Raw genomic sequence first — 25964 nt, forward strand, 5'->3', positions numbered from 1 at the left:
TTCCTGTTTCTGTTATGGACACCACCATCCCTCCAATCACTTGGGTTCACAAGCCACTTCATCCATAATGCTTTCATCTCTCTCAGTCAACATATCAGTTACTAAGTCTTGTTGATTCTACCTTCACAAGAGCTTCTTCTCTCCAAACACATGGCCTCTCTACTTCAGGTTGTCATTTACCTGAATTTCTGTAAGTCTCCTAGTTGAGTCTTTTTTTAATCACAGCAAAATTTTCTGCTAAAGCAACAACAACTAAAAAAGAATATTTACTAAACATCTCCTTTGTTCAAGGCTCCACGTTAGGTCCTAGGTCTACAAAGATACACAGTCGAATAATGGGACTAGATGTGTATACAAACAACAAATACAAATAAATAATAAGTTGAAAAGTGATTATGTGCATAGGAGACACCAGAGTGGCCTGGAAAATTCACAGGAGTCACTTTTAGCTCAGGGAAATCACTTAAGGATATTCTTTCTAGAGACCCTTAAACTGCCACATACTTTTTTTTTTTGCTAGTCTACATTTATAGCAAAAATCAAAAAGGTCTTACATTTACACAAACATTACAACAAAAATTGTTATTTTTAATCAAAAGTCAAATTAAACCTCCTGAGATTAGAGGACATAGAGTAGAAACATTCTAAACCAATAAATGCAGTCAACTCTCTGTGCTGAGGGAAAGACAGAACACCACATGAAGAACCAACAAATAATGCCAAAACATTTTGGGTTGATTTTGAAATACAGACAAAAAATATTTTGGATCGTCAGCAAGCAACATTATCAGGCAGAAACAAACCACCACACATCTAGTTCTACGTGTTGGCCAGGTGCCAACTGAAAATAAGGCTTCAGGTTACTACAAATAAACTTCAAAGCCAACATTCCATATGTTGATATAAATGCTTCACATTTTAACAACCCTATGAGTTCAGTAATAGAATGAGATCAAGAGAGATCATGTAGTGCCTTGTAAACCTTAAAGTACAATAAAAAGGCCAGCTACTGGTCCTCTTAAAGAATCACAGAATGTCATACTTGGAAGGTCAAGAATACTCGCTACACATAACCTTCATCTCAATGGAGAAAAGAGAATTAGTTTGGCAAAATTCTGAAATCTGAGGTAAAACTACAAGACTAGCTTTCATCGAAGACACTAGAATCTGCCTATCTTCTAGATGAGTTTTTCTCCTTCACAGTAGATTGGGAGTACACATACATACATATTCACATCAATGATAATATCTTTTGCTCAAAATATTTTTGGAATCCCTCATAAGAATTTCCTTTCAGAAGCAGATTAAAAATTACAAGTCATTTAAGAAGGTCTCATTGCTTTAAAGTCAACCTTGTCTATGACCCTGGATAGTAATATTCAGTTTGCTCAGGAATCTAAATCAACTTCTTCATTCTGAATGACTTTTAACTATTAAAAAAAAATCTAAGTTACCCTCAAAGGACAATTGTTACCACTGGGAACATTTACAAAAATATGTCAAAGGCACATAAAAGTGTGAGTACAAGCTCCACAAGGTTAAAGCTGGGTAAGCTTAGGTATGTTGTTAGACTTCTCTGAGCCTCAGTTTCCTCATCTTCAAATGGAAGGGGAGTCAGTATTTATTATGGCTATTTTGTGTCAGACATTGTGCTAACTAAATACTTAAATAATACCTTATTCAATCCTCACAAAAAAACCTTGAGGTAGGTGCTGTTATTATTTCCATTTTAAAGTTCACGAAACTGAAGCAAACATAGGTTAAGTGACTTGCCCAGGGTCACACAGCTAGTAAGTGTCTGAGGCTATATTTGAACCCAGGAAGATGAGTCTTCCAGACTCCAGGCCCAGGGCTCCATCCACTGCAACACTTAGCTGCCAATGGGGGCAATGATAATCGCCCACGCTTTCCTTACAGGGTTGCTGTGAGAATAGGATGAGATCGTATTTGTGAAAACATTAAGCTGCAAAATATTATCAAATGTACCATATGAATATGATTATAATGACAACAGGCTAGTTGACAGAGACACCACTCATTTAGAAGCATAAATTCTGTTTATTAAGCATCTCAATCTCATTACCTCCCAATACCTGCTGAGAATTGACTTTTTCGGAGTTAGGTTATTAAAAGCAGCCCTATATAACAAAGAGGTCATTTTCACTGCTGAGCCGAGGTCTCAGGGCCTTTGTCTTCCCTCCTCCTTCAATCTCCACATGACTCATTCGTGATCCCTGACTGCCTCTCATAAACAGATTAACAAATAGAACATGCAAAGAACCAGAAGTCGCCAAAATAACTAGTGGGTACATTGTGATTAGCAAACATTTGTCAAGGGAGAAAACTCTTAAATATATGCTTACTGAACAAGAAAAGGATACCTTGCAAATAGTTTTTTTAAATGTCAGTATATTGCTGGAGTAAATAAAGCATCTGAACATAAACTGGAATACAACAGTTTTTCTCTTGAAAATGTCTGTCTTTTCCTCTAAACAAATTTCAGGTGAAAAACTATTTAATCTCCCCTCCTGTGACAGAATCTTCCACGTTTGTGAGAAGTACTATTATTTACAATGCCAGGCTGACAGTAAGCGCTACACAAATGCTGTGTTATTATTATTGTTAAACCTGCTCAAAGACATATTGTAGCTGTGTTTTGCTCACAGCCCTTATTCCTACAATAAACCCTCTGACCTCTAGTCTCATAAAATCCTTGTCTTCCTTCAAAGTCCAAATTGGGTGACCTCTGTGCCAGAAAACATTCTCTTACCACTCTAGCAAAAAGTGATCTCTCTCACCTCTAATTTCTTATACTAGTCTGGTTGGTGCTATTCTTCCCCCGACTCATCACACTTGCATGTACCATTGTTTGTTTACATGCCATTTTACACCTATTAAATTTCAAGTTCTTTGAGAAGAGGGTCTTTAGGTCACACCTGTCCTTCTTTATATCCTTAGGGCCCAGCATACTGGCTTATAGAAAATAAGTACATAATAGAGGTTTCTTAAATTCAACCGAAAGCGAAAGCAGAGATAGTTGTGATGTAATACATCTGATGCTACTAACTTAAAAGAAAGTAAGCAATTTGCATTCAAAGAGTTTTAAACTGTTTTGGGCATCAGTGTATCCATAGCAGTATGAAGTAGTGGAGAAGAAAATAGATTATTGAATCAGAAAATCTGGCTTTGATTTCTGGCCCTGCCACTTGGCACTTGCAATAACCTTGGGCATGTCACATAACTCTTGGGAGTCTCAACTCACTGGTAAGATGAGTTCTAAAGTCCTTCTCTCTTTAACATTCCTCAAGAATAGAAACTGTACTGGAAAGGGTTCCCTTATCCCAGCCTCCCACAAACCAGGCTGGTCCAGCTGCTGTCTAAGCTACTGCTCACTGTCAGAAGCTGTGCTACACTCAAATATTACCATAGTGGCCCCCCAAAGTGCTGACATTCTTTCAAAAGCCAATTATGTTTTTACCTGCCCATCAGTATAGTCAGGCTCACTCTTTTAAATACTTTCAATAAAGATAAAGATTTACAGACCTCTTCACAGAAAAGCAACATCAAAGTTCTAAGACCAAATCCTTGTAAGCTTTCATGTGTATAGCTTTCATCTATCCCAAAACCTTTTACTTAAACCCTCTGCATTCTCTATTTATAAAGTCAACAAGCATTTATTAAGCATCTACTGTGTACCAAGCACCAAGCACGGGGCTAAGTACTGGGGATAGAAAGAAACACAAAGATGGTCCTAGCCTTTAAGGAATTTGCACTCTAATGAGAGAGACAATGTATGAACAACTATGTACAGATATGTATGAGATGAATGGAGATAATTTCATAGGGCAGGAACTCCCCACTACTGAGCTAAAGCAATCATAAAGATTCTATTCAGGAACTCCACTGGGGAGGGGAGGGGGGAAGATGTTGAAGAGCCTCTCAAATACCCTTCTGGAGCCAATTAACTTTGTCCTTCACTGATCACTACATGGGATCATAGCCTTAAAGACAGTAGGGTTCTCTGAGGTCACACAGTTCCAATTTCTCATTACAGATGAAGGTACTGAGGCCCAGAAAAGTTGAATAATTTACTCAAGGTCATGTAGCTAGCAAGTGTCAAAGGTGGGAGCTGAACCTAGGTCTTCCAACTTCAGAACTAGTGCTCATACCACTGTACCATGACATTTTGTTATGGATATTATGTTCTGACATTGGATTTCCATACATTTTAGAGCCTGAATACGATTTATAATGGCCTTACATTGACAACTTGCATTCTGACCTACCATGTGTAAGCCATTGCTAGCTTCCTTTATATAAAACCAGGTATTTTATACCTACAGCTACTCCTTATAGGGATATATGGAAGACATTAAGTTACTAGGATCACTCTCATTAGGAAAATAAGAACATGAACTAAAAAAGTAAGTCTCCCTTTAACAATCTCGGCTAACCTAAGAGTTCTGCTTATGTCAAGTGGGTATTTCTCACAAATATTAACAGTACTGGTAATACAGGTAAATAAGCCATATGGTTATTATCAAAGAATAAGCATACTTTACCAGTATATAATATGTACAAAAAAGGAACTTCCAGGGTCCTGAATTCATTAGCTAACATTAATTCGATTTTGGAAAATTTACAGTTTCCATAAATTGACTTTTTCTATCTTATTTGTCTGACTCCCTATTTATATACACAATTCTAACACACACCACCAATGAAACCTAGTCACCAGATCTTTCTACCAATGGTGTCAAAGGTAGTGGATCTAAACAAGGATGAATAGCACTCCCCTCACTGTGCCTCAGGTAGCTTAGTGGCACAGTGGATAGAGCACAGGGGCTGACGTCAGGAAGATAAGAGTTCAAAGCCAGTCTCGGACACTTACTAGCTATGTGACCCTGGGCAAGTCACTTAACCCTGCTTGTCTCCATTTCCTCATCTATAAAATGCGCTAGAGAAGGAAATGGCAAAACACTCCAGTATATTTACCAAGGAAAACCCCAAATGGAGTCACAAAGAATGAGTCATGACTCTAATGACTGAATAACACCATCACCACTCCTTGTGTCTTCTCCTCTAAGACTACCTCATATCTACTCCATATGAATAGCCTATTTATCTAGCTATTTTCATCATTTCCCCTTAGAATGTAAACTCCTCCAGGACAGGGATATCATTCCCCCCCACACTTTTTTTCTGGTATTTCTGGGATTTAGCATAATGCTTAGTACATAGTTAGCCTTCAATAAACATTTACTGACTGGCTGATCAATAAACAGGATTTGGACAATTAGAGCCAAAGCATTCTACTTTCTCATTCTTCATAAAATTCCTCAGAAGACTCAATCTTGGACTGAAGAAGAAAAACATTTGTGCACGTACTCTCTACCTCAAATTTCTACTTTGCTCCTGTCACATTCTAAACAGTCAGTCTGTGCCAGGAATTGTGCTAAGCACTAGGGATACGAAAAAGGGGCAAAAACATGGCTGTTGCCCTGAAGGATCTTATATTCTCATGGGAAGGCAAAACAATATACATACAATATATATTCAGAGTAGATTGAAGGTAACCTAAGAGAGAAGGGTGGGGGAAGAAAGCATCTGGGATAGGCCTAATGCATTCTACTTATTTGGATCCACATTACTTTCCCCTCAATTCTTTCTGCCTTGAGGGCTGAGTCTGTGATAATGCTTATATTTGTACTCCTAGCACCTAACACAACTTAGGGGAAGAAATGGGGGGGGCAAGAGTGTGAAGTTGTTTTGGGGGAGGCTAGAGAGGTAAGATACATGATTTCATCAGTGCAGGAGAATTCTCTGCAGTAACAGAAATCAACATCTTATCTCTAACTCAACAGATTTAGAGAGATGCCTGAGCCACTGAAAGATAAAGTATCACCCAATAAACCAATCATCAAGTCTTTATTAAGGGTGAAAGCTCTGTCCCAGGTGCCAGGGAATAAAAATACAAAATATCAAAGAGCCCCTGCCCTCACATTCAAGTGGCTAGCCAGTATGAATCAGAAGCATGACACAATGCAATTCTGCTTGATTTGAAGGCAAGTCCTTTGGTCATGCTGACTCTCATATGTCATCACTGGTCCATTTCTCTGCACATTCATGGTCCAAATGTGATTTCACTGGCATAGGCAACCCCTGGTGTGTGAACTTAGTCTATAAACATAGATTAACACTTTTCTGTAACTTAGGAACTTACCTAGCTGGCCTGGGGTTCCTAGTATGTGCCAGACACTGCTAAGTGGTAAGGATCCCCAAAACCAACCCATCCCTGCTCTCAAAGTGCTACAATGTCTAATGGGGGAGACAAAATACAAACATCTATGCCCAAACAAACTATATACAGGATAAACAGGAAATAACAAACACAGGGAATTCTAGAATTAAGGGGGATTGGGAAAGGCTTTCTGATTGTTTGCATGTTGTAACAGGACCTACTTTCTTTTGCAGTTATTCATAAGAGAATTTCTATTAAAAATACTCTAGCTTGTCAATTGCTAATTAATTTATCTGTCATTTAAATTTTATTATCCTATCCACTCTTAGGATGATCCCACCTATAGAATGAAGTTAGATGAATTGCATAGTCCAGGTTAACTCTTTACTTAGCTCCACTACTGTCCCACATTGTAATGGTATAGGATACTATAAAGGAATGATGGGAGGAAAAGCAGCAACATTATCAGCAAGTGCGATAGGCCGTTAGGCTGACTTGAATTTCAAGAAAAGCAAATCTTTAGATGAAATGCAACAACTATCTTGGTCCTAGAGCAAAAATGATGAAATATACTTCTGTCCTTTTGGTAGAGAAGTGGGGTGGGAGGCGATGGGTGAGAACGTTTCTTTTGCCTTCAATTCTGATCAGTTTTGCTTTCACTATGTCTCTTTTGTGACATAAAAATGGATTTACTGCCTTTGCATCTTCATCAACTGAGGATAAAACCTATCTAAATTGGCAGAATATTTTATAATAAACAAATTTCTATTACTTTCAATGATTTTGTCTAGTAAAAATCTATATCAGGAAATGACTATGGTGTAAGACACAAAAGGCACCAAAAATATAAATGAATTTTTAGAAGAAAAAAAAAGAACTTATAAGTGAATACCAAGACCAGCCAACTCCTAACCCTTGACCCCTTTTCAACTAGCTGACCCATTTCCAAAGGAAACCATATAAAAGTGTTGACCTCAATTCGAAGTGTGAGTAGGTACAGAATGAGGGTAGGAGTGGTGACTTTTTCACGCACATGCGTTAATTCATGTACATGAACATGGATGGGATCATATTAAGAGTAAAAAAAAATTAATAGGAAGGAAAATCAATGCAAAGTAATAAAGAAAAGAGAGAGCTCATACAGGATAGATTTGTCTACCAGATTAGAAAGATTGGATGCTTCTAATCTTTTTTTCTTTTCCTCCTCATAATCTCCAAGTATATAATATTTACTTTCCTAGGGAGAGAAATCTGGTATAACCTGAGGCTGGTATCAATTTCTGTTTACATAATGTATTATAAAGGTCTCAAAGAAATTCCCTATACTAAATACAGAAATATTCTTTTTAAAAATTCCATTGCAATACTTGATTTTATGTAACCAAGCACACAAGAAATTTTTAGCTTATCATGCATACATAATGAAACAGAGATATATAGGGGCAGACAGGTCCTGTGATTTAATTGGTACAGAGAACCCCCAGGAGGAGGAAACTTTCTACCTATGAAGGCTGCCACCTTTTCTGAAGTTACATAGTCTTATAATTTCCTAGAGCACACAGAAAGTAATTGCCTTGCTCAGGGTCACATAGCGAGACTTTCCTCTTCCTTCCTTCTGCTACCTGCTGCCTGGGCTCAATCTCCCACTCTGTCTCTTAATTCTCATTTTATACTAGAGCAGGGATTTTTAATTTTTTTGTGTCATTGACAACTCTTCCTCCATTCCTACCCACCCCCCAACACACCCCCCAAATATACAGATACACTGGCAAACTGGTAAAGGCTATAGGCATGTTTTAAATTGTAAAATGAAATCCATCTTGGCAGAGATGAGAGATGATGGATTCAGGGTGCAGAATGAGATGTATTTTTTTTTAACATTGTCAATAAAGGACTTTGTTTTTCTTCAACTATGCATGTTTGTAACAAGGAATTTGTTTTTCTCTTTTTCCAATGAGCTAGGGGGTAAGAAGGAGAGAAAATAGATTAATTTTTTTAAAAAACCTATAACTTTTAAAAAATGCACAGAATTACAAAGGATTCAATTATACAGAAATATAGTTATCAAAATATTTTTAAAACCAAGTTTACTGAATGCTAGTTAAAAACTCTTTCCCTGAAGTCTGTTTAGGATAAGCTCAGTAAGGGTATGACTAGCAGTGGTGAGGAAGGGTAAGCTGCCAGGCACTCTCTCAGACTCCTTTTGCTGGCTTCCCCAAGCTAGGATCTTGTCAGCATCACCCATAACCTCTTGAACCCTACTCAGAATCCCCAAATTGTCCTTTGTTCCACAGGACCTATTTTAGCTCTAAGTGACTATGAAACACCGACTCTAGAATTCCTCTGATACAGTGATAAATCATGTATAAGATAACCCACCACACATGTAATTCTATGGTTCCATAAATAAAGAAAAAGGAGAGGAAGATTATAGAGGGAAACCTAAAGTTCTGAGTACTTTTATATAGAATAAGGTGGCTTTTATATTATTTTATACACTGAAAAATCACAAGGAGACTCCTCAAACCCAGCCTATTCAAAGTGCCACAACTCAATTAGCGGCATTATAATTAAAATTGTATTAACAATGTGGGTACTACTTATTCAAACTTTCCCAATCAGATTTTTTTTATTACCATGTAAGGTAATTAAAAAACAAACAAGAAACAAATCTAATGACTATCCAACACTTAAACCAACTTCTTTAAAATTTCATAGAAATTAATGGAATTTTGAAGTAGAAGGAACCTGTAAGGATCAACTATTTAATTATTAGTGATTATTTACTCTTCAGGTTTTAGACGAAAACTTAACTGCGTTGAGATGTTAAATACAATGCAGACAACTAAAAGACCTTGAGATCCAATCTGTTTGATTAATAAAATTAAGATAAAAGTCTCACCCTTTCTCCTAGTACGTAATCAATTTAAAAATGCTCACATTTCTGTAAGATTTTACAGTTAAAAAGTGAGTTAGATATATTATGAAAATTCATTTTTTAAAGCTCGCATTTATACTACAAAGCTCTTTACATACATTATGCCTCTCAGTTGTCTGGAGGCATAATGTGACAATTATCACATCTGATCCTCTCAATAGACTTGGTAAGGAGGTAGTAAAGCTAGTATTATCTCCATTTTACAGATGAGGAATAGGGAAATGAAAACAAGGCTGGATTTGGAGTCAGGAGTCATGTAGAGAATCACTGTCACAGGTGGTCAGTGTTTTCGTAAAAAATAACAACTTTGTTGGCAGAATGCTTGATATCAATTTTATCTCATTTTCATCTCATTTTCTATTACTCAGGCTTAAGAGGAAAAATCATTTTTATTATTCGGACCAATAATTTCTACCCACTAAACTGTAATGTGCAGTACTTTTAGAGAGTTGCCTAGGGACATTGAGATTTTAAGTGACTTGACCATGGTATTACAAGCAATACTTGGCAGAGTGAGGACCTGAATTCTAACTCATGTGATTTCTCAAATTAATCTCTCAAGAGATATTCACCACTAGGAATTCTGGGATTTTAGAAGTTTATAGAAGAAGGGAAACTTCTTTTAAAAAGTTTTGGCAATCTACAGACAAAAATGCTTAAATTTATCTTATTTATCAGATAAGATAAAGGACACCTGTAGAGAACATGATTATACTACTAAAATATGCCATGATAAAAAATTTGTGGATGTGAAAATAAAAGTAGTACAATCATGTTGTCTCTGAATTTTCAAGGAAAAGTTAATTTTTCTGACTGTCCTGTAAATACTGCTGTTTTACCAATCTCCCAGAAATAAAAGCATTAAAAAAAATTCTCCTGACTCAAATATTTGCATTTCTTTTTTTTCCAGTAGCACCTTTTTCGCTATAAAAGAGAGACAGACAAACCCTTACCATGTATTAGGCTCTGTGCTAGGCAATGAGGATACAACTACAAGAAAACAAGACAGCTGGTACTTGAAAAGAGCTTATATTCTATTAAGGGGAAGACCAAATGAAGAGGTGCTGGCTCTAAGGGGCTAGTCTGCTGATGAAGAGATGCAGCAGTCCAGAGAGTGAGTTAAGTGGGGGTGGGAAGAGAAGGGGGTGGGGTGGGGGAGAATGGTTCCTTATGAAATAGCCATAAGGGAGAATAAGAACTAAGGTTTCTAAGAAACTTTAAAGTGTTAAAATTTGTAATTTTTTACATATGCCCAAAGAAATAATGTATACGAAGCACTTGGCAATCTTCAAAATACTATACATTTTACTATAATTATTAGCATGCCTACGATTGTTGTGATAGCAAGATGGCCTCTACATAACATACAGGGAAAATCTGAAATCATATCTTTTTTTTCCCTGGGAGATGTGGAATTTTACTCACTAAAAAAAAAAAAAGATCTTTGACACAATGAAAGAGACTGCTCATCGTGATGTTTACACTTATTCTTTCACCTTTTTAGAAATCTGCTTTCCTTAAGACAGAACAATAAATTCTGTTCGTTAAAGTGAGGCAACTTACTTGACATAGTACGGTGCTGTAGTTTGTGCTACAGACCTCTGCCATGGAAGCCGGACAGAAACTGAGGAAACAAAAGGAAGACAATATAAACATTCAAGCTAAAAACTCTGCACATCACTCAAAGCAACTGAATATGATTTTTATATCAAATATGAAGGCCTCCAATTTACTTGCCAGGTTTCTCTAATTGTAAAAATCAGCTAGATTAAACCATGATACAATGTTACGATGTCAAAGATTTATTTGAGGCAAAGCAAAAAACAACAAAATATTCATTCTTTGTTATCCCAAGAAGGGTACACATGATACAACTAGCTGAAAGAAGACTGAGAAAAAATTTATGGTTTCCATCATTAAAAAATGAGTGGTGGTATATGTTTTTAGAAATTATGATGAAACATGTTTTCCCCAGCATATGCAAGGTAATGAGGAAATTAAAACCAACTATGTCTTAGTGAGAAATATCCAGGGAGTAAAAAGCAGATTTTTGTGCTCTAATTTTTCAGGCTGTCTATATTATTTATTTGACTATATGTGAGCTTAAGGAGATCAGGAATAATTTGGCAATAGGGGGCATTTGACAAACTCTATAATGTGGGGAATTAAAAATCACTAAGGTCCTATTCTAATGCCCCATCATGGTGGAGAGGTGACTCTGGGTTCTTCAAGGCTATGCCTGTAAGCTCTGACCTCAAATTGAAAAAGCTTTGACTATTCCCCTGCTGATGTGCCAGCCCTCTGTCTATCATCAGAGGACTAGCCTAGTTAGGTGCAAGGAAGATCATTAGCTGGTAGGCAAAGGGAGTTGTTTTGGCCACAAAACTCTCAAAAACCATTTAATGAGTTCTAGCAGGGTATATTGTCTGCATTAAAGTACTCATACCTATGAAATTACAGATCTTAAAAATGTTAAAATAGGAAACTGAAAAGTAAAAATTAAAATAAACAGAAATTAACTGTGTGATCACTCGGTGAAAACTAAAGCAATTAATTAGCTCTATAAAATCTCAAAACCCTTTTAAATGAAATATCAAGAAATTATAACCTCATAACTTACATTATGGTTTATTTATCTGAGGGGCAGCAAGGTGGCAAAGTACATAGAGTGTGGCCTAGGGATAGGAAGACTTGAGTTCAAATCTAGCCTCAGACACTTACTACCTGTGTGACCCTGGGCAAGTCACTCAACCCATCTGCCTAAAAAAGCCCCTCCTGGATCACTGTTTTGCTGTGGCAGAGGAGCCTACATAGCTCAATGAAATTCTGAGCTATGCCAACCAGATCATAGTGTAGAGCTCTGACACCCCCCCCCAAAAAAAGTGAACCACTGGAGAAGGAAATGGCAAACCACTCCCATATCTTTGCCAAGAAAACCCCACAGAAACAAATAGTCTACGGAGTGAGAGTCAAACACAGAGTGAATAAATGGACAACAATCGTAGTCTTTAGTCTGCCGTTTTTGTTAAAGTATAGAATTGATTATTGCTTTACTTAGCCTGGTTTTTGACAACATGTTGTGTATCTTTGTATTAAGGAGGAAAGAGAATACAAGTGATAGCTAAATATTGTCTTGAAAACACTATTTCATTAAAATTCCATCTAATACTTGAAAAAAAGCTCTTACCAATGATACCCTTATTACGTCCACAAAATTTTTTCTGATTTCCACATTATAAACATTTGTCTACAATAAGCAGTGACAATTCCCTTCTTCAGCAATTAATCTTACTGTGAAAAATAAACCAAAAAGGAAACAGAAAGCAAGAGTATAGCATATAAAATTACTCATAGGGCCAGTCAACTGATTTCTTTTTGGCACAAAACTAATGGGTCAGTGTTAATTCTAAAGCCTAACCAAATGAGCCTTTTACATAATCCATGGCTCAAGTCCAAATGATAAGGCAACTAAAGATTGGAATCAGCAGGGGAAATCAATTAGTAAATTAATTAAGGATTTATACTCCTTTTTCAACTTCAATTATTTGTTTGAATGAACTAACCTCCTTAGCTTCCATTAGTATCACTAGTTTCAGGCAGTAAAAGGTCATGATGAGATGAATTTTCACAAGGAAATGTGAATTTCATAATCTCATTCCCCCTATTACCCCTGAAATCTAGGTTTGCTTTTTGTTTTTGTAAATGATAGCTGGATCAAAGTTTAGGGTCTCATTCAAGCTAATAAATAATTTCCTTAAATAGAACCATAACCCTCACCCTGATACATGTTAGTCTATTATTTTCTGCTTAATTTAGTTTTTAATTATAAAATACATTCAATTTTGGAATATTATTAAATTTTATTTAAATATTAGAGTACTTTGAGATTATGGAAATACTCACTAAAAATTTAAACTAATTACAACAAAAATTAGCATGTGATTTTCTCCACCAAGATTAACGAGAGTAAATTTAGAAAATTATCTTGGTGCTCAGGCAAACAATACATGTCATAATTCTTGTATAAGCTAGCTCAGCTCCAACTGTAGATGACAGAAGGTTACAGTAAAAGAGCACAGGCAGAAAACTATTAACAATAATATATTATAATGTAATTTATTAATGACCATGCTAGATCAACAAACTAGGGAAAATTCAAATAAAGAAAGTCATAATGATGAGAACTATTTAAGCTATAAAAAAGGGTTGAACCCAGGCTATAAGTGAAAAATACTGAATTCTAATTAATGATAAAAGCTCAGAAATAAATATTGATGTCATGTAGAATATAACCTATTTTAGTCTAAATTTGTTTTAAAAATCATGAAAAGCCAAGAAACAAATGAAGTCACAACTACAGTTATTTATTCCAAGAGATTTTCATAACACCGCAAGCGGCCATGCCAAAAGTTTGACACTTCCCTTAATGAGACCTGAATTACACAGATTATTTCTAAGGTGTTTGTCAGTTTGCCATTTTCCTAAGTATATTGATAGTAATGTGCAGGCTTTTTAAAGGTATGGGAGGTTCAGTTTTTTATACCCCTATTCCCAGTATATGCCTTGTACAATGCCTAGTACATAACGAACAACAATAAGTGACTGTTGAATTGAATCAGAAGAAAGCTATCACAGATATTGATCTCTAAATTTTCTCTTCTCTTAGCTGAATATGCCCAATTACTCCATTCTTGATAGGAAAGTTTTGTTGGTTTGTTTTTTTTTTACACAGAGATTTGTACAGGTTTCAATTATACTTTGGAAATCACGATAAGATGTAACTTTGAAATCATATGACTGATTATATGATAACTAATAATAGCTGAGAAGAAAAGATAGAACAGGAAAATTATTTTTACGTGGCAAAGTTCATATTGGTGAGTTTTGGTCTCTATGTATAAACTACTAGATGAAAAAAAAATGTTCAGTGAGTACTGTGAGCTAATATAGCAGAGACACAAAATGAATGAGCATTTCTTAAGAGCTTACCATGCCCTAAGCACCGTGGAAACAAACAGAAAAAGAACACTGCCCCTATTTTCATTCCTACACTCAAAGACTTCACAGTATAAATGAGGAAAACAATACCGGAGGATTCAGGGGCAGCAAGGATGGAAGGCGTAGAAGTGGCAAGGCCCAGAAATCCTTAAGTTTCATTAGAGTGTCTATCCCAGAGGTCAGGGATACTGGTTAAAAGACCAATCTCAGGAAGGGATGAAGTAGACCTAAATATTGGAATAGAGCAAGGATTATGGATTCCTTCTAGCAAGGATGAGGACACAAGGTCAGTCTCTAGGTAGGGAAAAATATGGCCCTGCTAAGAGCCAAATATCCTTCTTGGACTTTCCAGGCTCTATAAAGGGATTTGGGAGTAAGTGGGGGAGGAGGTGGGGAGGAGAAGGGTACCTTGCTTAAAAGAAAGTTTAAAGCATAGCAAGTTAATTGTTTTGTTCTATACTGGATCCCTTAAACATAAACTTTTTTTTATTAAGGATTTAAGTATGTACAGAAAAAGAAGAATTTCTGAGTGAAAGAAAACAAAAGAAGAATTTAATAATAAAAACTATGAGTTCAAACTATGAGTTCAAGGATCTTTATTATTACTTACTGGCAAGAAATCGCTGAGAATATCGTACAAGATTTCTTTGGGCCTCCTGAAGCTTCTTAAGGCGGTTTTCTACTGAAACCTATATGGATCCATGCAAGAAAAACAAAATAAATTGAGTTTTCACACAGAATTCTCTTTATTCCAAAGAAAATGAATGAAAACTATAATCACAATCACATGAAAACTATAATGACAATAGAAGACAACCTGATGGTTCTACACACTGCCTCTATGACTTTACATGGGTACTGCGATGGACAGCTGACCTTTAAAGAAGGAAATGAGGAAGTTAGTGAAAGCTGGAGCAGCAAAGGACTTTACAGGGTATGTGGTTCAGCTCCCTCATTTTACAGATGAAGAAGCTGGAGCCTAGAGATACGAAGTAACTCACCAGCAGAAAGACTGCTAGTTACTGACAGAGTTGAGACTAAAAGCCAAGTCTCCTGCCTTTTTATCAACTGTACTGTCCACCTCACCATAGCTCCTGGGAGCAAGTGAAATGGCAGAGATAAACAATTCTCTCTTCAAAAGAATTTCTTGTCTTTGTCTACATATCTATACTCAGCTGGTTCCATTTACATCGTCAGCTTCACAGCTGCTTTTCTAAGAGGGAAACATTTGAGAACATGTGTTTCTCTGACTTTTGACAGGTCAGGCTTGATCCTCCATGGCTAATTAAATGACATCATAGCTGGACACCATCTACACATTATTCATTATATTCAGAGAAACAAAATTTTTTTAAAAGAGCTGTTTCTGTAGTGTTAACAATTTTGCTTCCCAGGTCAGATTTCTCTCCACTATCCACCCAGCAGTTAACACCTGAGTTCTGTAGCTTACCAATATTAGAGACAAGGAAGACAGAATATGTATTCTCTTCCAAAAATTACATATTCTCTGATTCCTTATCTTTGAAGATGAAAGGCAAAAGAAACAGAATGGGAAGTAAATCAAATTGGACTGTAAGAATGTCTATCCGATGAAAACAAATAAGAATTAGAAATAAAGACAAATTTTGTTTTCTGTATTTATTCACAAAGAAAGCATAGGTGGCAACTTACATATTTGTGTCTTACTACTCAAATCATTTCAGAACAAATTGAGTGTCATATGCTGCAAGAAATTGTCAAGTAGGTAAGAATATCTGCACATATTCATCCTAGCTTTGTCAATATCATCAAATAAAATAAAATAAATCCAAATATAAGAAAATTTTTTAATCAAAAATGTTTCTTAGGAAACATCAATTTTTAAATTTCATTTAGTTACAATTCTGAGCCTTAAAACACAGTGTGACACACAAATAATACCACCTTCCCCTCAGTACTCCACTTGGCCTTCATGCAAGGTTTTGAAAAATACACGTTTATTTCTGCTACCTATGACCCACTGGAAATGAAGTAGTCAGCACACAAATGAATACTAGGTGCCAACATTTTTTTTTTTGCTTTTTGGTGAGACAATGGGGTTAAGTGACTTGCGCAGGGTCATACAGCTAGTAAGTGCCAAGTGTCTGAGGCTGGGTTTGTACTCAGGTCCTCCTGACTTCAAGGCCAGAACTCTATCCACTGCACCACCTAGCTGCCCCACACGCAACATTCTTTAACTTTGTGGTACACACACTGAATTTTTTTAAATAGGTAACATGGTGACAACCCGAAAGTCTTTTTTCCCTCAATATTTACTAAGGTAGAACAAGGTAGAATTGAGAGAAGTATCAAAAAGAAAGGAATGAGAAAGGCCAGAGCCAGGAGCAAGAGTGGACTCAGGGTAGTTAGGCAAAAATGGATTCTCTGGTCAAAATGTATGAATGGTGAGGCAGAAATAAAACAAGATGAAGAAAGTAAAATTTCTATTTCTGAAAAAAAAAATAGAATGTAGGAAAAATTTCTTCATGAGCTATTATAATAAGAAATGTTTCAGCTTTCAAATGTTTCAATTATTGTCATCTGACTTTTTTTGTAATTTACTTAAATATCATAAGAATTTAGCATCAAAAATAAAGCCCTATTAACAGAGACAAGTTAAGTATCTACATGAAGTTATTGCTCAAGACACTAAAAAGCACTTCATAACTTAGCCCAGCCTGTCTTTCCAGTCTTCTGTACTTACTCCTTTCCATATACTCTACAAGCCAGTAACACACATTCCCTGGCTGTTCCTTGCATAGGGTTCTCAATCCCCTAAATCTAGGCATTTTCACAACTGGCTCCCATGCCTAGAATTCTCTGTTTGACTTTTTTGGCTTCCCTCAAATCTCAGATAAAATCCCATCTTCCTAAAGAAGCCTTTACCAGACCCCATAAGGCTAACACTTTTCCTCTGAAATTATCTACAGTTTATCAAGTAGATGGGGGGGGGAGAGAGGTATGTATGGAACTGTTTTTTACCTTTCTTTGCATCGTTTCCACCTAACACAGCATCTGGCACACAGCAGAGGCTTCATAAACATTTGTTGACTAGACAGATACTTCATTTCATATTTCATGGTGAAATTATTAACCAGGATAATTGGTAAAATAATGGAAAAAGGAAAAAAAGTATTTGGGGCAGAAAAGGAGAAAGGGGGAAAATCTAAGGAATATTTCTCCAAAAGGAAAAAGAATGAAGTCATACCCGTAAATGTTTCCATCGCTTATTAAGATCATCTAGCTCCTGAGACATCTTTACAGATGGATGCAAGTCAAGAGAAGACAGCTGACTGGATAAATCATTCATTGTTTTAACTTTTAGGCTAATTGGTGCAATCTCTTCTTTAAATGTCTGGAATAAAAGAAAAATGATTAAGACTATCTGGAAAGTAATGTCCCATCTCTATTACCCCGAAAAACAGCAAGAATAGTTAGGAGAGAAAAAATGTGACCGTGATAAACTTTAAAAAAAAAACCTTAGAAATATATCTCTGTAGTCAATGGGGCTGCTAATTCAATGAAAGGAGCTATATAATACATATTTAAAATAAAACTTTGATCAGATTCTACACCTTGAATATCACTATCATATCTACTCTTGGTTTCATTAATCTCCCTTTTTTTCTTTATAGTCTTCACAAGAGTCTATTTCACAAGAGTTCTACTTCACTGGAGTTTCTATTTACATCTATACTGTTTTCTTAACTAGATCTAATTATCCTTAATTTAATGCACCAAATACTTTTGAACACCAACTATGAACAAAGTACTATGCAGGGCACTATGAAGTATTATATTTTGAGCTCCTTGAGGGCAGGGAACTATCTTTTGCCTCTTTTTATATACTAGCAATTAGCAAAGTGCCATGCACATAGTAGGGGCTTAACAAATGCTTACTGAGTGACTGAATAAAGATGAACTTCTGATATCTTCAAAAGGTTTACAAACTAATAAGAGAGAAGTACAAAAATAATTCTAAGGGAGAATTGTGATAAGAGCTATTGGATAATAGAAAGATGAGAAATTTTTTCTACCTGGTGGATAGGATATACTTCAATGAAGAAAGTACAAAATTTATATTACTCTAACTGCATCGTTTTCTATACTTGAAGTGATAACAAATAGTAGTTCAGTTAGGCGGTAAGCTAAAATAAATTTTTATGGGTTAATATGGAAAACCAATTATTATTTATGCCATTGTTATTATAGGAAAATATGTTCTAAATTCCAAAGAAATAACATAATTAAGTATCTAGAGTATAACCCATTTTCAAGTAGGGAACATCCCATATTATATATGATACTTTATAACTAACAAGAGTCTTATATTTATCTAGTTGATTACTAGCAGGATTCTATAAGTCGCACAAAAATCTTCACATGAATAGAGATTTTCCCCTTTAAATACAGAAGTATCAAAACTATGTGTAGAAGGGAGAAGAGCATCACTTTCAACTTCAATAGCCCTGACTAGATGCCACCAGAAATACAGTTCAAAGTAGATACTCCAAAATTCTTACTGGAGCATACATGAGTAGCTAATTGATTGTTAAGAGAATCATATAATTATATAATATTATATAGTATATGGTACTATATAATATTATATAATTATATAATGGCTCTGATAGTTTCATGGCAATTGACGTACATTGCAGGCAGAATGATGCTGGGGGAAAAAAACAAAAAATATATTTAAGGATCATTGATGCCTATAGGAGTCAGTCATGGGTCATTAAATAAAAATGACTTCTTTATCCCTAAACTATTTTGGTTAAAATTTTAGCTTAAAGAAAACTTTCAACATTTCTTTCTGGAAGTAAGGATATGCCATAAATAATTTTCAAGGGAAAGCAACATGATATGGATTACAATTATTCAATTAAAATTTTTAAAGAAATCTAATTTCGATTAAACCCAGTAAAACATTACTTCAAAAATTAAAATCGTCTTATTTGTAACTGAAAAGATGCACCAAACCATTCTGTATTTGTAGGCAGATAAAGCAACTGCTTGTTGTGACACAGACTGTTGCTAAATATTATTAAAACAAGTCAAAAGTGATTGGAAAAAAATGGATTCTTTCTGTGGAATTCAGTTACCCCAGTTTCTCCTGAAATTCTCTGTGATCAGTAGCATTAGAAGAATAGACTATTTCTGGTAAGAGGTGCATTTTGGCTTTCATGTCTGCCTATAGACTGCCAATCACTTCCTGGGATGCCAGCTGTATATACATGCATGTGTGCACACGTGTGTGCCGTGTGTTCATTAGCAAGGAAAAGTTAATAGACTTTAATTCTCCTATACGAAAATGCCATCAAGATATAACAAATGACTTCTTAATACCATAAAAAAGAGCTGTTCCTGACAGCTTGTTTAGAACTTGCTTAAATGTCAAACACTAAAAAGAAGCTCTTCGAGGTAGGTATACAAAAGCAACCATAAAACTCTTGAAAAGGGGATGAAGATTCCCTTTTCCACATAACAAGTAACATTCCTCTTTCCTCAATGTCCCCTTTCCCAGCACAGCATTTCTGACAGCATATGAAGGAAGAAATCTTAAAAGGTCTTTGTAAAATAGATGTACACATATAACAGCTTGTATTAACAAAGGTTCATATTTATAGGGGGAAAAAAATCTTAAGAGGATTTTATTTACTTTAGAAAAAAGTGGAACAGCCATCTCCTGCAACAATAACCTCATAAACTTAAAATACATTTCCCCAAGTATAACTAGCTGTTAGTTGTAATTTTTTTTAAAGCTAAGAATCTACTGAAATTCTACAAAAATGCCAAAATTCTAAATCTGGTTTAATTCTTGGACATTTAAAAATGTCCAGAGAGAATAGGACTAATTCAAAAAACAACCAAAGAAAGTGTTTTGAGCCATAAAAGTGGGACTATTCTGAAAGTGAATCAGGGTTTCCAAATAAACTTAGCTCACACTCCTAATCATACAGGGATGGTAATATGAAAAAGCAAAACAGTAGAAGTCTACATTTCCTACACTAAATTTGTATTCGATGTGTCTCATTTTTGAGTGGAAGCAACCCTCAGTTCTCAGAGACTGCCAAGGGAACAAAACTCAAGAAGGTTCTAACAAGTTAATGAGGCATTAACTTAGGGCCCAGTAATGAACCAAGTTTTTGTCATCCAAGACCAATCTAGCATAAGTTTGGATATGCTCATGACCAGAAGATTAACCACTCCTATGCCCTAACTGACTAGGTTTTATCTCTCCATGCCTGTCAATTCACCTTCTGGACCTTTCCTGACTTCTTTCAACTTAATTAAAACTTGGATAACCTTTGTTTCATTCCCTGGTTAGCAAATCTAGTAACCTAATATGACATAAATTATTGATGACTAATTATGTATGCATTCTCACTCCCAAGAAACATTCTATGTTTTTAATAGTAAACTTAATACTACAAACCAAATCTGCAGGCAATGCAGGAATTCCAAGCACCATTTAGAGGGTCAGAGTGAAACATATATATTGGGACAGAGAAGCCTTTTCTAGTGGCTCCTAAATCATACCACTATCACTTACCCCACACCACAACTGTCTACTCAGTCTATAAAGAGAGTCTTTAGTAGAATTTTTAGGTAAAGTTTGCATGCCTTAAAACAGCAAACTCAAAAAGAGAGGGGTTGGCCCCTTGGAAAGTTGTTCTGTTACCTCAGGATGATCAGCCAATTACAGGTCTGCAGGACAGGCAGCATTCCTATCTTCACGGACATAGCCAGCGGAGGGCTTATTTCAAACATAACTACACCCGTCTTTTCCATTCAACATTCTCACTCAGTCTACTCCCACTGGGAGGCAAGCTACTTATCTTTCCAACCTTTCCCTCTGGGCCAGGTGTCAGCCTCTGGGAAATTACAACCTATACTAATCACCAGCTACTACTCAAAGCAGTTTTGCAGGTGCCATTAGGAAAATTCCAACCTAACTACCTGCCCCTTCCTTGTCACCTCTTGGCACCCTTCAGAAATGGCGTTCTGTGCTACACTAATAAGTGCCTCCCTTCTTTTCATTTGGGGGGGTGGGGCAGGATATATAGGAATGGATGGCTTATAGTCTTGTTCAGAAACATAATTGTATTTTTGTTGTTCATCTTTTGCTTTCTAAGAGGACCAATGACATCATGAGGTTGATGTCTTGACTTTCACATGAACATAAGTGAGGCAGAGCTGTACCGAGTCACCCTCTCCTCCAGAGTCATTGATATCCAATGGCATGACAAAGGTCAAGACAACTGGCAATGGTCCAGTATGCAGCAGGTGACCTTACCTTTCTAAATTAGGTCTTGCCCAGGTCTCAGTTTGTCTGAGGTCATGCCCATTCAATGACTAAGGGCTAAGTAAGAGTTGAGACAAAAGATGTCTCATTATACCATCACAATGATAACGATCTACATTTTCTTCAAAACCTACTCTTCTTCTAAACTTTCCTATTACTGTTGAGGTAACCACCAACCTTCTGGTTTCTCAGATTTCTTCAAACTCACTGTCATCTTTCACTCCTTGATTTATTTCATCTCACATCAAAATCTAATCAGTTCTCCCTCCTAGTTCACATAGTAGACAGAGTTCTGGACCCAGAGCCAGGAAGACCTGAGTTCAAATCCAGCTGCAGACATTTACTAGCTGGGCAAGCCACTTAACCTCCATCTGCTGTAGTTGTAGTCTTAGCTGTAAAATGAGGATTCCTTATCTGTAAAATGGGGATAATAATAGCACCTATTTCCCAGGGTTGTTGTGAGATTCAACTGAAATAATACTTGCAAAGCATTTTGCAAACCTTAAATCACTATATAAATGCTAGCTATTATAATTATTTCTCACAACTGCCCCCACCCATTTAGCCACTACTCTAGTTTAGGTCTGCATTACCTCTGACCTAGACCACTGCAATAGCCTCCTAATTAGTATTCCTGTCTCAAGTCTCTCCCCACTCCAATCCATCCTCATCATGGCTGTCAAAGGGATTTTACTAAAGGTAGATTTGACTGTGTTATACCCCTACTCATGCTTACCTAATGGCTCAACTCTGGGATCAAATATTATTTCATTTTTGTTTTTCACATTTATTTTTAATGTCTATTTTTGAGTAAGCTTTACAATATACATAATATAGTAGTTATGTATATAATTTATAAATAGTACAAATGTTTCATATACATATATTACATACTATAAACGTAAAAACATACACATATTGTGATTACATGATTTGAATTGCTTTAATGAGAAGTGCGTGATCAAAAAAGTTTAGAGACCACTACCCTAAGTAACTGCCTTACATATACCTTTTTCTCCCCAGTGAAGAAATACATTCAAGGTCATTAGACCTTCTCTCTTCTTTTTTCCATTCAAGCATTCAGCATAATGAAAGTAAGAAGGTAGAGATGGAAAAAGACTAATTGTAGAGATCTTACTACAAAATAAAGTCATATACATTCTAAATTCTAACCCTTTCATACTATTTGTACTGTACTGCTGCAAATGTCATTCTTTTTTATTGGTTATTTTATGGATTTTCTTGGAATTTCTAATGTTTGTCTTAAATCATTAAAGTTCAAATCATTGCTACTTGGCATTTGTACAATTCTCCTAAGAATTTTGGAGTCTACCTCATTCCCTAATGACATTATTCTGCCAGGAAATGAAGGCAGAATTCTCATTCACTTTTGTATACTGTTTGCTTTTTGATTACACTTAACATTTTCTGGGCATGTTCTAAGAAGGAAAAAGTCTAGGAAATTGTATTATTGTCGTTGCTCTTCAGTTATTTCGGTTGTGTCTGAACCCCATTTGGGGTTTTCTTGGCAGAGAATCTAGAGTGGTTTACCATTTCCTTCTCTAGCTCATTTAACCTATGAGGAACTGAGGCAAACAGGGTTAAGTGACTTGCTCAAGGTCTCACAGCTAGTAAGTGTCTGAGACTGGATTTGAATTCACGAAGATGAGTCTTCCCGATTTCTGATCTATTCACTGAGCCATTTAGCTGCCCAACAGGCCAGGAGCAACAGGAAATTTCCATTATCTCCAAATCAAAACATCAAGCTTTCAAGGAGAGATCTAAATTTTTAACTGATTTTCTAACAAAGTCAAATAGCCACATAGACTGGAAGTAAAAATGAGAAAAGACAATAACATCTAGATTACTATGGTACAACTAAGGCACTTACTGTGACGTTTTCTATGTCATCCAGCAAAAAGTCAATAAGTAATTCCCGTATAGGTTTCCAGTGATTCCGTACACCCTCAGCTTCTTTTAGGTCAGCATCTAAGTCATCCATGGCTCCTTGCAGATCGCTTAGTTTCTCGAGGGCTTTGTTAACTTGTTTTTGCCAATCTTTAGTGGCTGCATTGAGGTTCTCCCACTTCTCTTTCACTTCTGAAGACTGCTTGCGCATGGCTTTAGCAATCTTCTGAGCTTTCTCTTCAGGAGTTGATTCTAAAATAAGAAAGATTAGTTGTGCATTATATTGGGAGAGATATTGCTGATGGTTGGAATGACTTACTTCAATACCTTAAGTCTGAGAATCAGGACTTCAGAGTTCAAATGAGAAACAGAAATCATCTAGCTTAAAATGAATCTTAAAAAACAAAATCCCTCTGGAACAATAAGCGTAATTCAGCTTTTGTTTCACGTGAAGTGAGAAAGAATTCACAACCTCTTGAAGGATTCTAGTTCATCTCCGAACACCTTTAACAATTCACAAAAGTTTCCCTTCTATCAAGTGGAAATTTACCTTTCTGCCCCTTGTACCGACTGGCCTTTTTATGGCCAAGAACAAGTCTGATCTCTCATGTGAGCATGAGGGGAGAGGATTAGATGATCTCTAAGTAGCTGCTGAAATAGAAATGACTTCCAAGAATGACTTTCTTAGAGGGGCAGGAGCAAATGGCAAGAGCAAAAAGAATCTCCTTGATACTTCTTCTTCTAATCTGAACTCATTAAGTTTGGATGGTCTATGATGACCTCAGAGGTTTAATACATTTGAGTAAAAATATTTAGATGCTTAAAATGAATTCAATATCCTATTTCAGGTTATTTTATTTGTTATTTTTATTAATCTGTAAAATAAGGATAATATCACCTACCTGCTAGGGAAACTGTGAGAATCAAATGAGATACCATATGCAAAGCACTTCGAAAACTTTAATGTATTATATAATTGCTATTATTACTAGTACTAAATGATTACTTAACATAGTTCCTAGCCTCTTCCACAATGGGATTCATAGTGCTTTAAAGGCATTTTAACACCCTTAGCATCTATCTAAAGTCAGATCCTTACTACAATTGCAATATTTTGAGGAAAACCAAAACTTGTTTCATTCTGGACTCTGCAGAAAATTGTAGATATAAACATATGGATGTTAGGCATGTTTCTTGCCTAAGGCACAGCCAGCAGCAAAAGTGGTACATTAGGCACCAAGTAAGAAATTACAAACTGATGGGCATGTGTTTTGAAAAGCAGTCTCTATCTCTTCAACAGAACTAATGATAATAATTGCTTACATTTATATTGTGCTTCATAATTATAAAAGGCTGTATATATACAATTTCATTTTATTATCACATCAATTTTCAAATACAGATTCTCCAAATGTTACTGTTCCCATTTTACATGCAAGGACAATGAGGCTTAGAAAGATTAGGTACCTTGAGTTAGGTCACACAATTAGTAGTAGACGGTAGAGTGGAACTCTAACTCAAGTCTTGTGATTCCAAGGTTACTGAGCTTTCTATTATGCCATACTTAATTCTTGTTCAAGGCATATACAATGTGACTATAATAATAATAATTGATAATAACACAGAGCATTTTACATAGATCATCTTATTTGAGTCTTATAGTAATCTAGTAAGGTAGGTATCATTGCTTTTATTTTAGAGAAAAGGGAACTCAGGCTCAGAGGGTTTGAACACCTTGCTCATAGTCACAGAACTATTAGTTGTCAGAAGCAGGTCTTGAATCCAGAGCTTCTTGACCTTAAATACAACAGGGTTGCCCACCATGCTATTCTGCTGGGCCTGAGTCTTAACCATAGTCCCTAAAAAGGTACTGAATAATTAAATGAAAAATACCGTGATGGAGATATAAATATACATATATAACTAAAAAGAAAATAAATATGCTGGAGAAATTCTGACCAGTGGGAGAAGTCAAGGTCAAGGTAGAGAGAACCAGGTATATTGAAGAAAATAAAATCTATTTCTTTCAAGATCTCAATCTCTGAGAGTCAATTTTAGGTTAAAAGTCATGTTGCTAAAATGCAAACCCTATTATCTTCCTTATAAGATATTTATCAGATGAAAATCCTTTTAGATGAGCTATAAAACTGTTTTAATAGACCCCTGAGATATGGAGATAACTTTTACATTTCTGACACTTGTATATGTTTATAATTCATCTTATTCTTTAAGAGATATTTTACATACTAATTTTTTTTTGACTAATGTAAAACTTCTGTGCTTAATTATGATGGTCTTTCTCAGATTAAAAACTCCTTTCCTGAATTGGTCATTAAGTAATCTGGCATCAAAACACATAGCTTCTTTGTAATGTGACAAAACATCCTACACTGGCCATTACTCTTTTTGTCTTTGCTTGATATGATTTTTGTTGCTGTTGTTCAAAAGGTTCTTTTTTATACAGTTTATTGCATTATCTCCACTCCAGCAGCTATTTCGAAAGGGGGAAGAGAACCTACATTCAACTAAACCATCTGTTTACACAAAAGGAA

At 35.8% G+C, this 25964-nt stretch overlaps 1 protein-coding gene across 1 annotated transcript in view; it reads right to left on the bottom strand.

The window, feature by feature from the left end:
* UTRN (utrophin) overlaps positions 1 to 25964 on the bottom strand; it is a 526271-nt gene that overhangs the window by 117660 nt on the left and 382647 nt on the right. Inside the window, 4 exon segments of the mRNA XM_020972489.2 lie at positions 10743 to 10803; positions 14788 to 14866; positions 17404 to 17550; positions 23396 to 23664. Coding sequence (XP_020828148.1) covers positions 10743 to 10803; positions 14788 to 14866; positions 17404 to 17550; positions 23396 to 23664 — 556 coding nt within the window.

This window comes from Phascolarctos cinereus, unplaced genomic scaffold (assembly GCF_003287225.1).
Source record: "Phascolarctos cinereus isolate Bilbo 61053 unplaced genomic scaffold, phaCin_HiC Scaffold_5;HRSCAF=322, whole genome shotgun sequence".
NCBI classification, from domain to species: Eukaryota; Metazoa; Chordata; class Mammalia; order Diprotodontia; family Phascolarctidae; genus Phascolarctos; species Phascolarctos cinereus.